At 37.7% G+C, this 24,222-nt stretch overlaps 1 protein-coding gene across 1 annotated transcript in view; it reads left to right on the top strand.

Annotated features, from left to right (window-relative positions):
* The window catches only part of PolZ1 (DNA polymerase zeta catalytic subunit), a 93,955-nt gene that overhangs the window by 1,418 nt on the left and 68,315 nt on the right, over positions 1-24,222 (top strand). Inside the window, exons 3-10 of the mRNA XM_083123921.1 lie at positions 284-470; positions 751-844; positions 5,592-5,736; positions 8,781-8,972; positions 10,304-10,491; positions 11,269-11,527; positions 12,347-12,560; positions 21,689-23,500. Coding sequence (XP_082980047.1) covers positions 284-470; positions 751-844; positions 5,592-5,736; positions 8,781-8,972; positions 10,304-10,491; positions 11,269-11,527; positions 12,347-12,560; positions 21,689-23,500 — 3,091 coding nt within the window. The remainder of the gene's footprint in view (positions 1-283; positions 471-750; positions 845-5,591; positions 5,737-8,780; positions 8,973-10,303; positions 10,492-11,268; positions 11,528-12,346; positions 12,561-21,688; positions 23,501-24,222) is intronic.

Raw genomic sequence — 24,222 nt, 5'->3', positions numbered from 1 at the left:
TATTTCCACTAGTGTGAAATATGGTTAACATTATGTATCATGATATCTTTTACATGCTGCAGCTGTGTCCAAAAGATTTATAGCTTTACTAAATATGAATACTTTTATTACTTTCTTTTGCCTAGCTTTGTTTTTTGGTTTGAGTTGTCAAAACATCCTGAGATTTTTTCTTTAGAGAATATTAAATTATTTTTTAGTAGATGTGTTTATGAGTGCATGCTTGAATTTACTTTCTCCTTTCTGTGATATTACTAAGTGCAGTATTGTTCTTTTGTATTGACAGGACAGAAAACATGCCTGCATGTCCATGGAGTATTTCCGTATATATGTGTTCCTTACGAGGGCACAGAACCACATGCAAGAGTGGTTTATCAGCTGGCTACGAGTTTGGACAAAGCCCTTAACATTTCCCTGGGGAATGCAAATTCTCCAACTCAGCATGTTTACAAGATAAAGTTGGTGTCGGGCATGTAAGTTTCAACTTGTATCTCTTTTGTATTGGATGAAATTACCTCAGTTTTTGTTTCTTTCGTTCTTCAGATAATTTATTATTGTATTGAATACTCTTGCTCAAAGTTTAATATAATAGAAATACCATGGGTCAGCTTTGGCAGTCAAAAAGTTGTAAAATTCAAACTAGGACTTTCAGCACCTACATGGAATTTAAAGTTGAATTTTAAAATGTAGTTACTTAGACATAATATTCGCTATTATACTTTCTTATTGTAATATTTTATGCTACTTTTTCAGCCCTTTTTACGGATACCATGAAAGGGAACACCAGTTCTTCAAGATATACTTCTATAACCCTCTGTTGGTGAAGAAGGCTGTGGATTTATTACAGGTGAGGAGTAGTGCCTGGAAGTTTATGACCTGTATAATACATGTGCTTGAACTTTTCATAAATGGCCAAAGAACCTGCTACTTGTGAAGATACTTGAACACTTTCAGGCAACTAGATGTATACGGTGGAACCCCAATTAAGCATTCCCAAATTTTTATTTTCCTGCATTATACATTCAACCTTGATGGTCCCAACATAGGAAAATATTATAGTATTTTACCTAGAGTTTTTGAATGGACGTTTTTTTTTTCGTTAAGAAGCAGGGTGTTTTCAGGGAAAAAATTGAAATGTTGGCTTTTTACCATTAGATCTAACCTATTTCACTTGAAGTGACTGTTATGAGTTTACAGGTTTGTAGTGACATATTTTACAACTAGCTAGAAGAAATTTACATGATGTAGCAGCCTAGAGACAGATATTGGCCAATCCCTGTGGACACACATTGCATAATGGTTCTGATACAATTTTAACCCTAGCTTACCGAGAGGGAGGGGGGGGGGCCTTGCAGAACCACCACCTCTATTTTTTTTAGATTTTTCAACTGTTTAAAAATAAATTACATTGTTTCCTAGGATGTTCCCAATATTTATTTATTACTTTTGTTCATAAAAACAAATGTAATGTAATTAGGAGGCAAAATGCACTTGGTGCCATCTTTGAATGTCTCTCTTTCGAGACACTCATGCCAGTGACAGTGTACAATTGGTTGGTAAAGATGGTAGATGGTAATTATTTTAATTATTATATTTAATGTAAACAACCACACTTCTATAAACTAAAAAGCAGTTTTAGTGAATGATAAAATATATGAGAGACAATTATGCAATAATTGGTTATTTTTCATTAATTATAGTAGTTTTTGTAATTATTATAATTAGTAAATAACTGCACATAATCAGCAAAGGAAGCAGTGATTCAATAATAAAACGTTTTCTTGAATTTTAGTGATAAAAAAAGTATGGGCCTCCCGGTATTACGTTTCTCGTATGGCATAGGTAAGCTAGGGTTAAAACTAAACATGTAGTCCTGATGAGCACATCTGACCATGAAATGGTCTTAAAACAAGCTTTTACATGTTTGTGTCTCAATTTAAATGTTGATGTTATAAAATATGAAACAAATGTTAGTATCAAAATATTCGATGTTTCGGGACAATTAAAAATCTTTACTGTTCACAACGCAAATGCAGAAAAATACGAATTATGTGAATTTGTGTATATATCCTATTTAACAGAGCTTTGAGATTGAAGCGACACGTGGCTCTTGGAAACCAACCATTGGAAGTAAATGCAATGTTTCAAACCGAAGCAACATAAGCTGCAAGTGACATGTGTCACTTTGAAGCAGACCTTTTGAACCGAAATGCAACAACGAACTAAACATGTCACTTGCATGTTGCTTGGACTACACTGTTTTCTCAATGGCGTGCATCGTGCCACTTCAGTCTGTTGTTCTTGCATGCATGATAAACATTTTGCTTTATACTGAAGGAGACTGTATCGCTTGAAATCTGTGACTTCAGTCTGAAAGCTCCTGTCACTACAATGTGACCCCCCCCCCCCCCCTTTACTGTCATGTGTTGCTTCGGTCTGAATGTTCTCTATACTTGACAAGATTGTTAGCTACTTCATAAGAGATTAAGATTTCATTTAGCCGTAAATCACAGAGAATAAATTGCAAGTACTGTTGATGGGAAAAGGCCAGCTTTTTGAAAGAAGGTTCCTTGTATAATCATGAATGACCCTATAAAGTGGTGTAATGCTTTTGCCTTGTAATAAGATGATGTCTGAGGTTCAACCCTCAGTGGAGGCAGAGTGCTTTGGATCTCATTTCAAACTGTAGGTCCAGTCCAGATTTAAGGCCAGTCTTATTTGCTTCTATACTTTAGTTTTAGTGCCAGTGTTTTTCAACCGCCGTGGCGCAATAAGTCCGTTGCACCCAGGGGTTGACGACTAATTTTTTTAAATCTGATTTTATGAAAAACTAAATATGCTGACCAAGGCAGTAATTTATTTTATTAAAAACATAAACTAAACGTAACGTTTTAACCTTCTAGCAAGGTCTTCTTCAGACTGTATCAAGTACAAAAGTAACAAGATACAAAAACAGGGCATTACATATACACAAACATTACTCCCTCCAGGCTATGTAGAAAGTTGTTTGGAACTTTCTAGCAGGTGACTTTCACTTGCCAACTTTACTTTCACCTAAAAGGCTAAACACAATTACTTCCATATAGAATGTGGTTGGACTTTTAATCTCACGCTTTTTTCCCTTCATTTTTCTTCCTTCTCCTCTCCTCTTTCTCTCTTTCTAACATCTTCTTCCATTCTTTGTTTAACTTCAATCCCCCATTCCAGTTCATTGTGTCTTCTTCACCTTTCTTCTCTATTTCCTTGGCCTCCTTCCATTTTCTCACTAGCATTCTCTTCTCCCTTCCTATCTGCTTAGCCTCATCCCACTCTATGTCATGTCCTGTTTCTCTCGTGTGTTTAAATATTGCATTTCTTTCTCTCTTAAGTCGTACATCATCCCTATGTTGTTTCAACCTGTCTTTCAGCCTCTTTTTCGTTTCTCCTATGTACACACTCTGACATTCTTTACATTTCACTTCGTAGATAATCCCTTCCTCTTCTCTGTTTTCCTTTTTGTTGTTTGCATTCCTCACTATTCCTAAGATGCTTCTCCCTCCCTTCCTGTAAGTTTTAATTCCCGCTTTCTTAAGCACTTTGCATATCTTTTCTGTGGTCTTCCCCATACTCCTTATTCCAAACCTTCTCTCTTTTTCTTTCTCTTCCTCTTTTTCTTTCTCTTCCAATTCTTCCCTGCCCATTTTCTTCCTTCTTCTGTTTATGTCCAGTCTATCCTGCTTCTCATAGCCATTCTTTTCCATCTGTTTCCATAGGCTATTTATTTTGCCTTCTTTTTCACATTCTTTCATGCATATTTTCTTGATTCTGTCCTCCATATTCTTGATAAAATTTATTTTTGTCACCTCACTTACATCACTTCTTTTGTGGCAGAATACCCCTGCTGCACACTTCTTCTGATGCCAAGCGGTTTCAATTTCTTGTCCTCTCTTCCTTTTCATCAATATATCTAGAAAGCTTAACTTGTCTTCTTCTTCTATTTTTTTCTGATTTTATATTTGACAGCAAGTCTATACATAATTGAACCATGATTGTGCCATACTTGATATATTAATATTAATTTCCATATAAAGTTTAAAGATCAGAAATGTATTTATGAGTGAAATAGTTGGGATCAAGGCATTGACTTGTAAGAAATAAATTTACTGTGCTGTGGTCTCACAAAGGTTGAGAACCACTGCACCAAGCAGCCAAAACACATCACTAGTTGCTCCATGACCAGGTTTAGCGATCATTTAACCAAATTATACATCATGCACTGGAAAAGCCAGAATACAAATATATATTTTACTGAACACAAAATTTAATGTACCAGGTTCGATACCCAGTGGAGGCACATAGTGGTTTGGATCCCACTTTAAACTGTAGGTCCAGTCCCAATTAGCCTACCAAAATATGAAGATAACACTCGGAAAGAACTGCCCATTCAAAAAAGCCAGCTTTATTGGAATCACTGTTTATGTCTAGCTACGAATTTTATTGTAAATTGTATTTTATATTTAGAAATGACATCTATTTTACAGTAGGGAGATAATCGAAAACCATGGAAGAGGAAAAATACTGCCAGCTCCTGTATTTTCATTGATTTGAGACACTTTTGTGAAAGAGGCTGAAAAAGCCCAACCAAAAATGCCATGGGGAAAAAAAAACTTTTTTTTTTTCAAAAAAGTCAGTTTTTTTCCCAACCAATTCCAACTCTTAATTTTTTCCCAGATTTTTCATTTTCCTGCATTTAAGTTCTTTCAGCTTGGTCCCCTGAAATATATAAAATTGAGGTTCCACTGTAAACAAATCTCGTGACTAGACAGAGCATGATAGTGATATTGTATTCATAGATTTATTAGTGTTTATCTTGGTTGGAAGAAGGAACTCACCACAGTCTTAATCTTTACAGGTAAATTTATAACGATAACAGTTGTTTTTGGACTTTTTGGGTCGCAGTTTCGTTTACGCCAGAATATATTTTAGTTTTACATTTCTAGTTTACACTTTAAAACTGCTTAAGAAAACCCAAGGTTTCTTTACTGTTTTTTATTACAAACTTCTAAAATAAACTAGCGGTTAATAAATTTTTAATTTGCCCTGGAAATCTGGAGGGCTTTGTTTTACATAGTTAAAACTAATACAAAAATAAAACTAATACAAACGTTCAAATGTCCGGAACACAGGTCACTGTTAACTGTCCACTAGGCAGACGACATCTACAAAAACAGTGCACGAATAACTAACTGCAACTTGCTGCCGATAGCACAGTCAAATTCGCGAATTCTCCATACCCAGAGATCTCGACGCCAACTGCTGTATGTAAACTTCTGCAGCCTACGCGCGAAGTAATGCGGCTTTTAACACACAGGCTCTACAAACACTGCTCGAAAAACTTCACCGCATTTTCCTTTGTCCCTTTACACAATGCATAGTAAGGACAGTTCCTTTTGCCTGAGGGGTGTTAATCTCTCTAACCTCCTCCTTCTCAGAAGAAATAATCAGTTATAAATTCTCAGTATATTTACCAAGAAAAATAGTTACCAATAAATATCCCAACTGTGATAAGTGCAATAATTTTGGTTCCTAAATGTATGTCCTTGTGTTTGTTTCAGAATGGTGCTATTTTGAACAAAATATACCAGCCTCATGATGCCCATGTGCCATTCATACTGCAGTTTTTTATCGACTACAATCTGTATGGGATGAGCTTTGTGAATCTGGACCATGTGAAGTTCAGAAGAAGGTCTTGTACCTTAGGTATGTATTTTGTAAATTTTGTAGTTCAGATAGTTGAATGAAATTGCAATGCTTTTGGCTTCAAATTGAACTATCAACATTACGCTCCTCTCTTTATATTAGTTTAACTAAGTAGGTCGTGAACAGTAACTTCTGTTGTGTTCAGTCCTGTAACATGCCATATTATTGTTTTGTTGCTTATAGACTCGGTTGCATCTTTCATGTTACAAATCCATGTAAGTGACTATGAACTCAGATTTTCACATACTTTTCTGTCGAGGCATATCACTGGGTGTGCAGAAATGCTATGCAACACTTTGCAGTGTCTCATTATCCTGAAAATTATGAAAATTTTCATTTATGTTGCACTTGTATTATATGCAGTCCTATACCATGGCCGTGTGGTCTAAGGTGCAGGCTTTAGGCTCCAGCTACAGGGTGCACACAGGTTCGAGTCTCCTGGGGGAAGCATAGCAACTTTTCTCCTGAGATTACGGCCTGTGTATGGGATGGGTGGTCACCCACCAAAGTGAGCAAGTTGGGGAGCAATGAATGAGTAGCGTAACCTGGTAATTGAAAACCTACACCAAGAACTGGGGGTTTATTGTGCTGACCAAATATTACCCTGTAACTGGTTGGATAAGATAATAAAAGAAGTATGTTGTTTGAAAGATCATTTAATAACGCTTAAAGTGAACCTAAATTTATTAACATATTTTATTCTAATAAGTAAAAATTTTCAAAATGTAATGCTTTGGGGAAAAAAAACATTTCAGAATGATAGATAACAGAGTTTTCAAGAACTTAAACAATAACATATGGTAACAATTGTTAATTTCTAATAACATGTATAGCCTCCCCTTGCTCTAATAACAGCCCGCATACAATTAGGCATAGACTGAATCAAATTTAATATTGTTTCCTGTGGGATATTACGCCACTCGTCTTCCACCGCAACACAAAGGGATAGGAACTGTGGTGCGAACTGTTTTCTTTAGCTCGTCCCATGTTCAATGGTGTTTAGGTCGGACTGCATGCTGGCCACTCCATAACTTGAAAACCAACGTCTGCAATGGACTCACAAACAATATTTGCTGTGTGCAGCTTTGCATTGTCGTGCATAAAAGTTAAATTTTCTCCGATAAAACCAACATAAGGTACATGTTCTCCCAGAATCTCTTCACTGTATTGATGGGCGGTCAAACCCCGATCACAACAATGTCCGTTTGTGCTTCCATAGAAACTGCACCCCAGAACATGCATGAACCACCATTATAACTGGTCCGCTCTTCAATGCAGCACTCAGCAAATCTCTCGTTGGGTCGCTGGTAAACTCTTTTTGTCCTGTTGTTGCCATAGAGACAAATCCTGGTCTCATCGGAGAACAGAACAGACCTCCATTGCACCAATGTCCAGTTCTGATGATATTGTGCGAACCGATAATGAGCCGGCGTTAGTTTTGAACCAGTTGCAGCTCTTCGAGGGGTCAGGTTCCCTTCCTGTAGCCTACGTCTTACTGTCCACTGGCTAATAACTATACCTCTAACCTCACGGAGCTGTTGTTGCACTTGAACTGCATTAATTCGAGTGTTTCTTAGCATTGTTGACACAATAAAGCGGTCATCTCTCATAGTTGTAGAACGCCTTCTCCTTGTTCCTGGTCGCCGACGAAAGTAATCAGTCTCTTCATAACGTTGGCATACCCTTCGATCTGCTGAGCGAGTCACATCCAACTGTCGCTCGACATATCTCTGACTAAACCCACTTTGGATTAAAGGAACCACTTGTGCGGCTAATTCCGGTGTTGTGTGCATTTTACAAAACAACACTAATAAACTTATGTACACAGTACCAGACTGATAAAATTCTGATAGCGAATAATGTAAAGACTGATGCAGAGAGTTCTCAAAAAATCAATTCCGACAGCGATTTTTTTACCTGTCAGAACACTTCATACATATTTATTACTGAACTTTATCTACATATAAGTAGGATTAGATGCTTCCATTGGATAGGTGAGTGCAGAGTTCACTAGCGCCTCCAAACGGTTGGAAGAAAAAGTAAGAACAAGTAAACATTTTATGTCAAAAGTGTGAGGTGGGTCTATTTCTTTGCTTGCAAGTGTATATGCAAAAAAAATATATATATTATGCTTATATGATGGCTACTTTAATGTAATTCTTTGAATTTCTTGGTGCATTGGTGTGGTGTAATTGTAATTGAATGCATACACAGAGAGAGAGAGAGCAAGTAATAAGGAAATAGGAATCACGCACCAGACAGTGGAAATATTTCAATTTCTGCGGTCTCATCTTCAGGTGTAGATAAATGTTAGTAAACATTTATAGTGTCTGGAGAGTGTATCTTATATTTTGTATTAGCCCTTCTGGCCCCTCTCTGATTTCGTCCAGTGTGTGTGTGTAGATGTAATAGGGGATCAAAGAAAGGAGGGCCATAAGGGTTGAATAACAATTGCAAGATAAACACTGGTTAGACACTAGAAAAAAAAAATTAAATTTTCCTAGCCGTAGAAAAAAGAAAGATGGCGCAAATAGAAGTTGGAGTTTGAGTTTGCAAGTTGCAGGTCCAGATCAAAGTTAAAGATGGTACAAATAAACATGGTTCTCTCACCAGGGTTGTCAAAAACTGAGTGGTATGATATGATGCTGGAGTGGGGGTGCGATGGTTATGAGGGGAGCAGGGCAAGGGGGATGTTACACTTGTGGCTGATGTGTAGATACATAAATTCTGAGCAACTTCTGATGTTCAATCATTTGTATCTATGGGAATCACAGTATGTTTATCAGTTCAATGTGGTGGATTGATTTGGTTTATTTTGCTTTGCTTTTGTGCCACTTTTGGCTAATCACAAAGATGAGTGATTATGTGATGGAATTAATGAAGGGACACTCAATAAAGAACACCCATGCCCAGGCCGGGACCTCTGGCATCGTAGCATTATGTGATAACCACTGCCATAGAGTGGTTACCACAGCAGTTAAATTCAGTATTGACTCAATATTATAATAATCCCATGGTCCATCATCATTAATATTTTATTGCAGAAATGGAGAGGTTGTCAGAGTCCAGTGGAAAGACTGCTCAAGAAATCAGTGTCACTCCAGAAAGGTCTACGTGGAATGTGGATGCTATTCCAGATGCCCTTTTGTTACCAGAAACTGTGGAGCGGATGAGCACGTGTGAACTTGAAGTAGATGGAGTTGCTGCAGACATTATAAATAGAAGGGAGATTTCAGGTAACTAAAGTTCGTAATTGAGTAGTTCTGCATAAAACAATCTTCTAATCTGCAGCAAGATTGAAATCCCATATTAGGATAACCAAGGCAAGCCCATTCTTAAAGGATCAATCTGTTTTGAGATGTGTCTGCTTAAGTGAAATCTGCAATAGATAGATATAACCTGGAGAGGAACCCTGATTTTCTCCCTATGGTAACAAGATATTTGGCCTAGATCCAGACTTAAATTTAATTAGTGAATGCTAAATACAATAATATTTAGTAATTTAGTATTTAAAATATTATCTAATTCATTATATAATTGAGTTGCAACTTATTTTAACACATACATGTTTATCCAAATGTTCCAGAATTACTAGATGACAGGAGAGGTAAGAGTGTAAAACATGGTAAGTGACATTTTGGTCATTTCCGAGTTCATTAAGGAAAAAGGTTATTAGAAGGTATATGTAGATAAATTGTTTTTTGTGTTGTGTTTACCAATTTCAGAAGGCTTCACTGAATCCAATGCAAATTGTATGATATGGCAATTTCACTCAAATTGAAGGATGGCACATTTTACTTTGTAATTAAAAAATGACCAAAAATGTCACTTACCATGTTTTACACCCGAACCCTTCAATTAGTACTTAGAAAAGCTCAACATATTTCTTTTAGCAAAATTAGAAATATTTATTGTGGCATGCCAGAGTCTATTTCTGTGATTGTAGTAACACCACTCTATAAACACTGTGTTTGACCAGCATGTGTGCAAAGCAGAAATCTACTGTGGCATGCTACAAGGTTGTTTTGTTGTTTTTTTTTGTTTTTTTTTAGAGGAACCTATTTACTGACTTCATATGTGCATATCTAATGGTGTAAGTTCATAACTTTTCTGCAAAGTTCTGTAACTTGGTAATTTTTCTAAATTATAAATATTGATTTTTTTACCTCACAAGTACCTTAACTGAAAAAAATATAAGTTTGAAACATAAGTGGCATTAATTGTTAAAGTGGAGTTAATGAAATAAAGATCATGGTGAATGTTTCTGGAACACTCCCATATTATGGGTACAGAAGGTATAAGGTATAATGGTCTTGAAGGTTTGCATAACCACTTATTGTACATGTAAAAATAACTTAGTTAGATTATTTTGCAGGTGTAATGGAATGGGTATCTCTTTGTGAAGGATTAGCCAAAAGTGGCAGTGAAATAAATCAAATGAGTCTGAAGGATATATAACTTAATAAGGAGAGAAAAACTCAAATTCATTATGGTTGTATAAGAAGAATTGGATCATGTAAAGATAATGGCATATTTATAAAGTGTTTCCTTGTCCTTCATCCTTTAGCTGATGTTGGTGTTAATCCAGGACTTAAAGCAATTTGGGATGATGAGAAGCAGAGGCGAAGGGAGCTGGATAAAAGTTCACAAATTACTTTACAAACTTCTCAGGAGCGTCCTGTATATCTCGGCACAAAGAGTGAACTCTTCTACAAAGAAAGGTTGCTACAGAGGATTCTGTCTTCTAATTCCCAAGTAAGTGTAGTTTATACCTATGACTTCTAAACTCTCTTTTTCATTTCATTTCATGTGACTTTTGACCTTCCTATGCCTAGCTGTAAAATTAGAGTGGATGTTGAATTGATGATGTAGTGGAGTTAGAATTAATATTAGAAAATGTCTGTGTTCCAACACTCGTGAGGAATAAGAGAGAGAACATGTCATTTTTCAGCTCCATAAATGAGGGATCAAATACAAGGAAGCACTAAGGATTTGAGCCTTGGACCAATATCTTCACGGCACATTTTATTTAACACTATCATAAATGCTGTTGTGTACATTATTTAAATTTGTCAAGCTTATCCATTTGTATAGAATGCTTTTTGTAAATCAGACATTGCTGAATATGAATTTTTGAATAAAAATTTAGATATTTTTTTCTTCTTGAACTTCCATTATTTTGAGGTAAAATGTTTAACAATCATGGAAAATAATATGTCTGTGACATTTTTTTTTCTCATACTACAATCTTTCTTGGACATCATGGCAAGTGTTAAAAGTCCCCATTTGGAGAGGCTAACGCATGGGAGAGGCTCCCATCCACTAAATGTTAGTTAAGAAGGTAAATGAATCCTCAAGGTTCTTTATGAAATGGTTGCAATTTTGTCAGATCAGTATGCCAACAGTTTGATACTGGTGAATTTCATTTCAGCAGTATCCCAGTGAAAACTTCACAGAGATACATCCCCACTACAGATACATATCGCCATGGTGTCACTTTTTATTCTATTATGTTAAATTATTCCTTATTAGGTGCAGCATGCTTCATCTGTCTGCGATAGCCCTGTGGTTTACCCTGCCGAGACACCGGAGGATAGTGGTTTGTTAGAAGCTTCCTATTTGGATGTCCACGTACCCTCTGCAGGGTCAGGAGGCAGCTCATCCAATCAGCTTACTTCTAGAATTGCAAGCCAGGATGCCTTATCTCAGAAGGATGATTCCATTGTCAATGAAGATATAGTGTTGAGTCTGCAGTCGGCGAGCCAGACCTTGTCCTCACAGTCTGTGCTGTGTAAGTGTTTCTATGCATTTTGAAAGATCATCCTTTGTATCATATGTTAATGGTAATACAGCAATACCAATTCAAATATTTCTTTATTTCTTCTTTATGTTAACAAATGTTGTTAATTGAAATACTTGTCTCATTCTGAAATTCTCAGCACTATCTTCAGGTGGTCAGAAGTTGCAAGAAGGTTAGGATAGATATAGGATTTGTGAGCTTGTTTAGTGAAGTGAGAGATTTATATGGTGGATCCATTAGTTTAGGTATTTATATGTAATGTCAAGGATTTAGGTTCAGAACACTTCAGAACAAATTTTCACATGATTTTATCTAGTACTTGAATTTGTATCTTTCCTATTTTACCTTTATTTTCTGACACTTTTGGCTTATTGCGACAGTGAGGATGAATGATGATTAGATGAAACTGATGAAGGAATACTTACAAAAACATCCATGCTAGAGTGATGAGTCAAAGGCTAAATGTGCTTGACCACATTTTCATTAGTTTTAATTAGTGTTTGCATGAAATTAAATTGAACAGTGTATTGTTCCACTTTGGAGTTTGCAACCCTTGCATTTTGCCACCAAACTTCGAAAACAATCATAAATGAGAACATTAAGTAACGTTCATAAAGATTCTTATGCAGGGAAATTTATCACGTTAGTATGTGCAAACCAACATTTCGAGAAAAAGTATGGTTAGTTCCCTGCAATACATGACTAATGTCGAAAACATATATTTGTTTTTTAGCTATTTATATTATAGACTTGGTTACTCTCTTGATTTTATGTTTCTCACACCTTGTTATTAAATATTCTTCTTTTCAGTCAATTCTCAAGATGTGAAATTAGTAGATATACTCGGGGAACTTGAGGATGAGGGCATAGATGATGACAGCATTCTTGGAACCCAGGTTCCCAAAATTGATGAGGAGGAAGAGGATGGACAAATAGAAGACATGAGCCAGCCATTCAACAAATCATTGGATGTTGCAGAAGAAATGGAAGAAGGTGACTGCAAGATTGGCTCAACAAAAGTTAGGTGTGTAGCATGTTCAACAAATGTTTTTCATATGTTAAGAGGAACAAGTATATTATAGATTATTATAGCAGTGTCACATAGTACTGTCCAGTTATGTTATGCCATTATACACTTTCCGCACGAGCTGAATATTGACAGCGGTCAGGTTCATCATGTTTGGCTCCCGTTATTACAACAGCTCAAACCCATTGTGCGCAGCAGACGAAATGGCTACATCAGCACCCCTAGTGGTAGTCGAGGAAACAAAATATAAGTTTCATTTGGCTTATCTTGCTCGGGTAATCGCACACTTAAAATTTTCAGAGGTCAATGGCCATACATCTTCCTACCGTTGATCCTTTTGCTGTAACTTGCCTCCAAATAGAATTCAGAAGATGGCAAACCAGTTCACAGTAATTTCATCATGCTGAAATTTGCATACTACTAGTGTGTGGAGGTCTTGCTGAATCCGGTACCACACTAATTACCTTATGTGGACCTCACCATCAGTCTGTCCTTACCTCTGTGAAACACTAATTTTCTTTTCTCTGCGTATTTGCAATCTTCTCGAGGTAATGAAGAACGAACCTCACAGTAACTGGTTGTCGTACATTCTTGCAAATTTGCTTTTCGTCCGAGAAAAGGGTTAAATTTGGTAGGTTAACTTTCACCAAAACATTCAGTTTTCTATATCCATATACCGGAAGCCTTTTTTCTCACTTCCACGTTCTCCTCCACCACACGCGTCACTCACCAAATTGTCACAACTCACCCAACGGTAATGACACTAACTACTTACATTAATCATGTGTGAGTGTCGTTGCTAAATACAGTAAATAAGCTGGAAGAAAACAAACGCACAAACTATTTCTCGAAGCAGGATGCACTAAATATTTGTAACCCTCTGCCGAACTTGTTTTTTCTTCCCCCTTTTTCTTTTCGTGGCAAGCCTCGTTCTGCAAACAATGCCCAGAAGAGTAGGCTGATTCTGTTACAAGTCAACCCCCTTATTCTCTAAACTTTTTGTTAAAATTTAGAAACGCTTAGTGCAAGAAAAGTATAATTTTGAATAACATACCTAGTCTTACCATAAATACTGTCACAAAGTTTTAAGTAAATTGACACAAAATGCTGAGAGATATTTTAATATCCTAATAACATTACTGAAATGGATGCATGACAAATAAAAATCACAAATCAATATTCATAATGGCCGCCCTTAGCCCGCACACATTCCGTAAGTCTTTGTGGCCACACATCTATTGAATTATGCAACACATCGACTGGAAAATGAGAACTGCCTTCAGAAGAGACTTGACTTGACTTTGACTTATTTCCTGTTACTCCGCTACGGAGCATAGGGCCTCAACGAAGAATCGCCAACGGACTCTGTTTCCAGCCATCTTCCTTATCTCGTTCCAGGTCTTTCCTGCTTCCCATTGTCCTTGCTCTATTGTCCTTCTCCAACTCATTCTTGGCCTTCCTCTCCTACGTTGTCCTTGTGGATTCCAGCTCAATGCTTGTCTCTCTATTGCCGATGGATCTTTCCTCAATGTGTGGTCAATCCACTTCCATTTTCTTCTTTTGATCTGTATTGTCACCGGTTCCTCTTGCGTACGTCTCCATAGATCTTCATTTGAGATAATATCTGGCCAATATATTCCCAGAAGTTTCCTTAGGCATCTGTTTATGAATGTCTGTAGGTCTTTAGTAATTTTCTTCGTTACTTTCCAAGTTTCACATCCATAAAGAAGAACTGACTTCACATTAGTTCTAAAAATTCGCAGCTTAGTTCTTATTGAAATTTCTCTGGCTTTCCAAACTTTATATAGCTGAATAAATGCCACATTTGCTTTCCTAATTCTTGATCTAACATCATCTTCTGTTCCCCCTGTATTTGTCACCAAACTCCCCAGATATGTAAACTCCTTAACCTCTTCAATATTTTCCTCATTCAAGTGTGGAAATTTTCCATCTTTTTTACATTTGTTCTTAATGATTTCGTCTTTGTACTATTTATCTTTAAACCAACTCTTTTCCCTTCCTTATCCAAATCTCCTAATTTCTTTTCCATATTACGGTATGTGTGAGACAGCAGACAAACATCATCTGCAAAACACAAGTCTTCTAGCTGTTGGGTGAGACTCCAATTTATACCTCTCCTTTTTCCTTCCGTTACCCTCTTCATTACTTTATCAATTACCATCAGAAATATTGTTGGTGACAAAATACATCCTTGCCTTACTCCTGAAATAACTGGTATTGGATCCGTAAGTATTCCCTCATGCACAACTTGACATGTGGAACCATCATAGGAGTTTTTAATAAGATCAATCATGTGTGCTGGAATGCCATATTCTTTTACAATTGTCCACATTTTCATTCTATTTACAGAGTCAAATGCTTTCTGGAAGTCCACAAATATAAGATACATATTAGAGAAGTATTCCATACTCTGTTCTATAATAATACGCAGTGTATTTATCTGATCTATACAGGAACAATTGCTTCGAAAGCCTGCTTGTTCTCTCCGGATCTTTTTCTCAACACATCCTTTAATTCGGTTTAAAATAATTCTACTTAGAACTTTACTAGGAACTGAAAGTAGTGTTATGCTTCTCCAGTTATTGCAGTTAGTAATATCTCCCTTCTTAGTTATTTTTACTAGTAAACCTCTTTTCCAATCTTCTGGTATTGATTTTGTTTTCCATATTTTTGCAAAAAGTGGTTGTAATATTTCTATTGTCATCTCCATGTCTTCCTTAAGAATTTCTGGTGGAATATTATCAATTCCAGGTGCTTTACCACTCTTTTGTTCTCTCAATGCTTTTTTAATTTCTTCTTTTGTTGGTTCTTTAGTAGTTATTTCATCTTCTATTTCATATTCTGGCATCTCTTCCGGTATTTCAAGCAAATCTTCTGTCCCTTCTATGATTTGGTTTAATATGGAGTGGCCGCGGTGGCTCAGTCGGTAACGCGTCTGACTATCATGCTAAAGGTCCCGGGTTCGATCCCCGGCCGGTTCAAATCCGGGAACTTTTCTAACATTGGAAGCAGTCCCGGTGCCCACCCAGCGTCGAATAACATGGGTACCTGGAGGAAACCCTGGGGGGTAAAGGCGGTCAGGGGCGTGATGCTGATCACATCACCCCCACTCACGACCGGATCTAGAAAGTGTGGGTGTTACCCCCACACCCCCTATACGCCTTCATGGCGTGGTGCTAAGCACAGAGGAGCACTTTACTTTTTTTTTTACTTCTGAAAAATGTTCTTTCCATCTATTGAGCTGATTTTCCTTATTCGTAAGGAGTACTCCATCTCTATTTCTCACTGGGCGATTCCGTATGGTTTTCTTTTGAGACAAGATCTTTGTAATTTGGTATACTTCCTTCATATTTCCCTCATTTACTGCTTTTTCTGCCTTCCCGGCTAACTCACTGGTCCATTTTCTACGGTCAGCTCGCGCACTATATTTCACTTCATGATCTTTTTTCCTATATTCTTCTTGTAATTCTGCTTTCTTTTTCCTAGTTTTACACATATTAATCTTCTGCTTAATGTGTTTCCTTTCTTCTATTTTCCTCCAAGTTTCCTCTAACATCCAGTTCTTTTTCTTAGGGTTTCTATATCCCAAAACTTCTTTTGATACCGTTGTAAATGTATTTTTCACCTTTTCCCAGTGTTGTTCCACCTCATCACCATCCAGCTCCCCTAGTTCTTGATATTTGTTTTGAAGTTGCAACTTCAAGTCCTGTTTTACACTATTATTCTGTAGTTTTCCAATGTCAAACTTTGTGCTTTGTTTATTAAATTTCTCCTTTGCGGCCATAATTTTTACCCTAAAACTGGCTACCATAAGATGATGATCACTGCTAATGTCTGCTCCACGTTTACTTCTCACATCTAATAAAGATGTTCTCCATTTCCTACTTATAGCTATATGATCAATCTGATTTTGAGTTCTATGATCTGGGGATTCCCAAGAGATCTTATGTATATTTTTATGTGCAAATAGTGTACCTCCAATAGTCATTTCATTTGAGGCACACCAATCTACAAACATTTCCCCATTTTCATTTCTATCACCTAGACCATGCTTGCCAATCACTTGCTCCAGTCCAACATTTTCTGTGCCAATTTTAGCATTTAAATCGCCCATTACAATAATAACATCTTTCTTATTAACCTTATTTATAGTGTCTTGTAATTCTTTGTAGAACTCTTGTTTTTCTTCTATTTCTGCTTGGTTTGTGGGTGCATAGCATTGTATGATGCTCACATTTCTAACCTTTGCCTGTAATCGGACCATAATTATTCGTTCAGATACAGGCTTCCAGTCCAATATACTTCGAGCAGTCTTCTTGTTTATGAGTATGCCTACTCCATTACGATGTTCATCATCCTCATTTGGTCTACCTGAATAGAGGAATGTCATACCACTAGATGTTTTCATCTCTCCAAATTCATTCCAACGCACTTCACTCATTCCCAGGATGTCCAACTTATATTTCTCCATTTCTGCTTCTACTTGTTGCAATTTTCCTGCCTCATATAATGTTCTAACATTCCAAAACCCCACTAGAGTTTTCTTTTTAAGTCCAAAGGTCGTCAACAGTTTGTCCGTCCGGCTATTTCCTCGTTTGGTTTCTTTAATAATCTATTTTAAGGGTAGTGGGTTATTGGCCCTCTGACCCCGAGTGCCATGATGGGGCTGCCATCTTTAGGCCTTGGCACTTGCCACTCCACAATGTGGGACACAGATGCAGATGTTCGCATTTGTTTGTTTGGGACTGGGTAGGAATATTAGGATAGGATATATTAGGTAAGATGGGGCGTTGCAGAACGCCTTAGTCTGGCTTCTCTTCTGAGACCTGTCCAGCATGGGTGACCCTGCTGGTAGAAAATCTACCGCTGGCATAGCTCTCAGCCTCAACAAAGCACGCAAACCCCTCCGCCCGCACGGTCAGTGCTACTTTAAGGCGGCGTTCCCTGGAGGGGCTTCAGAAGAGACCGACCACTTTAAACTTTCAATATTGGGATGTCTCTTCTTACAAGCCATCTCCTGAAGCTTCGACCACAATTTGTAGTCCAAAGGGTATAGGTCCGGACTTGCAGAAGGCCAATCTGAAGTGGAAATGAAGTCTGGAACATTTGCTATGAGGGCACGCTCCATTTCTGTGAAACAGGAGTCAAAACATCAGCCAAAGTGTACCAGCAGACAGTGCTTGAGAGACTAGTCAAGAATCTCAACAACACTCTCTTCCATGGTCAGAACTGGAGCTTCCAGCAGGATTCAGCCCCAACATATGGGGCCCGAACAACACAGCAGTGGCTGGAGGCAAATGTACCAAACTTAATTTCCACTTCGGATTGGCCTTCTGCAAGTCCGGACCTATACCCTTTGGACTACAAATTGTGGTCCAAGCTTCAGAAGATGGCTTGCAAGAAGAGACATCCCAATATTGAAAGTTTAAAGCGGTCTCTTCTGAAGCCAGTTGCGCATTTTACAGTCGATGTGTTGCGTAATTCAATTGCTGCGTGGCCACAAAGACTTATGGAATGTGTGCGTGCTAACCGTGGCCATTTTGAATAATGATTTGTGATTTTGATTTGTCATGCATCCATTTCAGTAATGTTATTAGGATATTAAAATATCTCTCAGCATTTTGTGTCAATTTACTTAAAACTTTGTGACAGTATTTATGGTAAGACTAGGTACAAACAATTGCCAAGAGTGCACAGCACTGCATCCTGCATCGATTAAATGCGATAATAATATTACTCTGTGCCGAATTCTGGCACAAATAGATATTTCTTAATTAAATCCCCGGAACAAGCATAATATCTCTCACACCACTTCCGAGTTCCTAACATCACAACAAATGTGCACTTGCAGCAAGCATTAGCACTACTGTAATAGGCCCAATGACGGTTTCGTCATAACCTTTCAAAAACTTGAAAAATGAACATTACTGCATGTTATTTCACATTTCGTGTTTCATTAAAGAACTAAATAATCATGCCTCTACCTATGTGGAAGCTGTCCATATTTGTTTGTGATTGTCCCTTCATCTATTTCATCTTATCACCATTCATCCTTGTCTTCCAATTAGCAGAAAGTGGCAGAAAGATGAAGTAAAATAAATCAATTCCATCAATCAAGCATCCTTCATACAGGACACTTCAAACGACAGGCCTCTTTCACGTAGTGAATACTATTTTAAGAAAGAAGAGATAAGCCGTGGAAAAACACATGAACTTAAGTGGAAAGTCATTTTTTTCTCTATTGCTTCTCCTTCACTGCTTGTGTGCTCTGTGTTGCCACATTCTGTGCACTCGAATGTGTCAAAGAATGGGGTATTGTCTCATATATTGCATTCCTGAGTAATGAACACGTGCTTCATTTATTTTATGCTTGAATTCACAGGGTTGAGCCCCGGGTTCGAATCCCGGTCGGGCTTGGTTGTTTGTGAATGTCCATTCATCAATTTCATCACTCATCTCCATCTTCGCAAATTAGCCAAGAGGCACAAAACGCGAAGTAAAATAAACAATCAATCAATCAATCAATCACAGGGTTGAGCACCCTAAATTGGACTTGCTTTCACAATTATCTGAACATCTCAGGTTCATCTGCATAGCAATACAGTGGAACCTTGATTTCATGTTTTTCAGGTGACCAAGATGATAGTATGTGGGATAATGTAAGACCCAGGAAAGTATTATATTCTATGGGGACCGTGATTGTGATTGATTTGCTTTATTTTACTTCACTTTCGAGCCACCTTTGGCTAATTTGCAAAGATGGGGATGAGTGATGAAATGACGAAATTGGTTAATTGACACTCCCAAACATCCATGCCCAGGCTGGGATTCGAACCCTGGACCCCTGGCATCTTAACACGATGTGCTAACCATTCCGCCATGGGGGCCGCAGGGAACCATGAATTTAAAATATGGAAACGTGATATTGGGGTTTCACTACAGTTCTAAGCTAACAAATGGACAGTTTACATTTTTCTGCAGATCTTTGTACATCTGTGTCATCCTCCGTGGCCGTGTGGTCTAAGGCACCTTGCTTTGGATGGCAGCTGCGGGACTGCATAGGTTCGATCCCGGGTTCAGTCACCGGAAATTTTTGGCCTGTGTACCGGTTGAAGAACTCCACACCTCTAGGTAGGATTGTGGAGGGAGACTGGCAGTCGGGCCTTCAAGGGCTGTCATGCTACAGATTTGTATATCTGTGTCAAGAACATGTCCCCACTCTTCCCCTGTTTTATGATTTTCGTGATAGAAATTTCTAATTATTGCACTGTAGTCTCAGTATGTTCGCAGCTCACTTTACATAATATTTACTGTATAATTTCCATTCCTTGTTTCATTGTCAGAAAGTAAATCAAGAACATTAAATTTATTACTTCTGTACTTTTGCTGTAATAGGCTTTCCCCCCTTCACTTGACACTAGATAAAGGTCAGGCAATTAGCTTTGGAGAATACTGGTTATTTTTTGCATCACGGACAGGGTTACCATGCAAGTAGCTGATTGCATCATTCACTCACAGCACCAGAGAGTGGTTCTTTTTTTGTACAGCAATAAGATTGCAAAATTTGTTGTTTTTAAAATTTCAAATGGCCATAACTTTTTCCCTAATTGTCGTGGAGAAAAAATTGAACGTTTCTGGAATCTACTCGACAAGACCTTTGTTCGTTTGTAATCAGGGATGCCCGGTTTTGCTTCCTTGTGGTTCAGATCCTACCTTAAACTGTAGATCCAGTCCCAATCAAAGCTATGTGAGAATGCAGTGGACTCGGATATAAAAACTTTTTCACACAACAATATTAGTTTGAAATGAGGTAGGAGAGATTAATTGTACTCTTCTGCATCAATATCTATATAGAACCCATAGCTTTGTGCAATATCCTACCATTTTTTATTATTTGAATGAATGTAAAAGTATAATTAAAACACCCTAGCTTTGTAAATTAAATGTTTATATGCTGTTTTGTTTGTCTGAAGCTAAGGCTGTGTCCGAATTGGCAGCTGCTTTTTTGGATACTGTTCCACCTGCAGAACCCAAATTCTGTTAGTTCAAATCCGAAGCATGTGTGAAGTTGAAGGGGATAGGTGGAAAGCATGTCAATATAATCAACTGAATATAGTGGCATCTGGGCAGCCATATTGCAAACTTCCACTTTGTACACATGGCATTCCTTGAATAGTTGATCTATTAGGGTTGCTTGGTTTATATCTACCACATGGTATTTAGAAAAACTAAAAGCAATATCACTTGCCACATCTTTCTTCCAGGTTCGATCCCTGGTGGAAGCAAAGTGCTTGGTGGTTCAGATCCCACTTCAAATTGTAATCACATTAGAGTATCTGAGCATAATGTAGACTTAAAACAAACTTTCAGAAATGTCACTTTTCCAATTCAAGTAGTAAATTGGTGGAAAACATTATCATGTTCAGTTTGACACAGACCTACACTGGTCCTCTAGGGCCTGTGGATGGTCACAGCTAGATTACCCAAACTGGACTTCTCAGACAGGGCAAACTGATGACCAGGCCCTGATTGGTCACTGGTGTCTGATTTATACCTTCCTTTGTGAAATGAAAAGTTTATGGAAACTTGGTGATATTTACACGTATCCATGGATTTGCATAATTACATCAGATAATTTAGGCTTTTACAATATTTACATAAAGTGGTAAATTACATACCTTCTTAAAATATTTTTTCCAATGCCGAAAAATTCACAAAATAATTAATTTTGATATCTAAAAAGATTGCAAATTAATTTGAGAATGTTCAAATTTCGTGCATGGCACAGATAATGTATGGTACACGCAGATGTTGCGCTGCTGCTTTACCAATAGAAACATGACCAAATTCGAATGGGGCGACACAAGTTGGTATGTGCTCTTTGCTTCTGTATTGTACACCTGCATCCCAGATTCTCTGTCATAAAAAGTGGTAACTGAACTACTAGGGGTGTCTTCATCGGCACAGAAAAAAAAGGGAGGGATAGCATAATAGCACACTTGTAGATTCGAACATAGCCTCAGCTTCACTTTGCATTGGTAGCAAAACATGTCCTTACTCTGTTATCTCTTATGCTATATTTATTACTGATTCTTTACTTTCAGTGAAAGTTCCTTTTGTGAGAGTGAACATGGCGCAATATGGCCTGAGGATTCTTTCTGGGAGGAAATTGATGAAAAGATCCCACAGCTTGATGGTGTTAATGATGTACCTGAAAAACCTGTTCGTAGGAGATTAGGGATGACTGGAAGAGCCAATCAGAGAACAGAAGGGCATTCTAAGACGAAAGAGCAGGCCAGTATTCAGAGCTGCAGTTTCTCAAATGCTGCCTCATATCAAGCATCAGATGATACAAGGCCATCAGATGGTGTTAACTACAATAACCGGTCATCTGAGTTAAATGAACAAGTTTCTACGGTTACATATAATAATGTCCCCCTGGATGTCACTGAAGAACCATCTGTTACGTGGCCTGAATCAGATTTTTTGAGTGACGTAAATATGTTAAGTAGTGGTATGAATGAATTTTCGATGGACCAGTCTTTGCATTATGATGACGATTTAGAGAAAATGCATAATGTTGTTGATACATTTGTTGAATGTTATGAAGGAAATGAAACTATTCAAAATTGCAGTGTGGATAGGTCATGTTGTTCATTAGACAAAGTTGCAGGGGATTTATTGCAAGATGTTTTAATAGGAGATCCATCGTTTACTGCTCTGCGTTCAACCGATAAGGATGATTTTGCAGTGCAACAGGAAAATACTACCAATTTCCATTGGTCAAACATTACCTCACTCGTTGTTCCTGAGAGGCAATTGGCTGACAGTGGAGATGCAAATGTTTTCAGGGGTAGCGCACACTATATTAATGAATCAAACTTGCCAGATATTGTAAGCGATTTTCTTTCTCAGATTGAACAAGACTCCCCCCATTCTGTGTCAGTGAAAAGTGCCGGTGAGAGACTTTCGTCGGAGAGAGAATTGCACGAAGAGAATCGGTTCTCAAATGAAACCTCACTGAATGTAGAAGATTCTCTCTTAGCACAAAACAATACGAGTGAGTCTCATGCGGAAACAGTAGACAGTTTTCGGGACTGCTTGCTTAGAACTGAACCCAGTAATATTTCTGAACTTCCACAATCAAGCGGTGACAGTTCAGATGTACAAGGCAGAAATGGAAACCCATATAACAAAACTGTTTCTGTTGAAAACAACTCTATTTCCAATAGTGTCTGTAAAAGTGGTTCCTCTGTAGACTGTGATGAGACAAAGAAACTTGAGCCAAGCTCCGTATTAATATCTATGCATGACCCGATGGTGTCAAGTGTTAGCGACTCGGGTATTGATGTATCTGTAGAGAATGACATGGAGAATTTGGAAAGTATTGTTAATAAGTGTGTCATAGATGATCAAACTGAAAATTGTAACCATGTCATTAATACACTATCTCCAATATCGGACGAAAGTGACGCTGAGGAACTGGGACTTCAGAGAAGAAGTGATTTTCAACTTGCAGGCATTGCAGCACAGCATGAGGACAGTGATGTCGCGAACCTGTCAGTAGTCAATTCATTTTGTGATAGTGATCTTATTGAAAAAGTACAAACTGAAACTGGTGCAAATAACAAAGAGAATATATTTTTTGTTAATGTCAACTCGGAGTGCAAAGGTATTGGTGTTGAACCTGAAAAGAATATTCGTGCAAAGTGCAATGCTGAATTAGCAAGAAATGTTACAAGGATTTATAATATGAGAGAAAGAGAGAAACCTGTACATGAAAACAATACTAATAAAGATGATATGTGTCAGTCGAGGAAAGAGATGAGGCGGCTTCGCAGGGAAAAACACAAGAAACTTTCCTTGTCACACAGAAGACAGCATAGTATAAATCTTCAAGAGGATTCCCACAATGGGTATGTACATTATACTTGCATGCAATTAATTTGTTAGTTTTGTGTATGTACACAATATGAATTCAATAGGTCCTGGGTTTGGTTTCTGGTGGAGGCAGATTCAGATCCCACTTTTAACTGTACATCTAGTTCATCAAACAAAATTGATTCTTGAATAAGAATTGGAAATCTAGTTTAAAAGCAAGATATAAGAAGAGGATGTGAAGTTTTCCTCACATGTGCTTTGTATCTATTGCCTTTGAGATTCTAAGTGCCCAGACTTTTCAAGTCAAAAAATTCCCCTGGGTTTGATACCTGGGGAAGGCAAATTGCACAGTGGTTCAGGTCCCACTTGAAACTGTAGGCCCAGTTCCGATTAGCCTATCTGGGCATAAAGTGGACTTAAAACAAAAATTCTACAAGTCCACTGTGGCTCCTGAATGGAACCTATTATTGTGAATACATCCAGTGCTGTTATTTCTGCCTCAACTGACCAGCATTCTGTATCAGACTGATTGCGGTTCTTGCAACTGCCTAAGCATGGTGCAGTCAGGGTTACCAAACATTCCCTGACATTGTGCCACTGTTTATTTTAAATTTTTTGTTTGAAACTTGAACAACAATGATTCATTTGTTCCATATGAACTTACATTGTAATTTCAATTCTGATTTGGCAAAATTTTAACATTTATTTTACCGAGGAATGGAACAAAATAATCTCTACTTCATTGCTTTTTGCTGAA

This window comes from Lepisma saccharinum, chromosome 6 (assembly GCF_977018435.1).
Source record: "Lepisma saccharinum chromosome 6, izLepSacc3.1, whole genome shotgun sequence".
Lineage (NCBI taxonomy): Eukaryota > Metazoa > Arthropoda > Insecta > Zygentoma > Lepismatidae > Lepisma > Lepisma saccharinum.
This window is presented reverse-complemented; position numbering and strand designations above follow the sequence as displayed.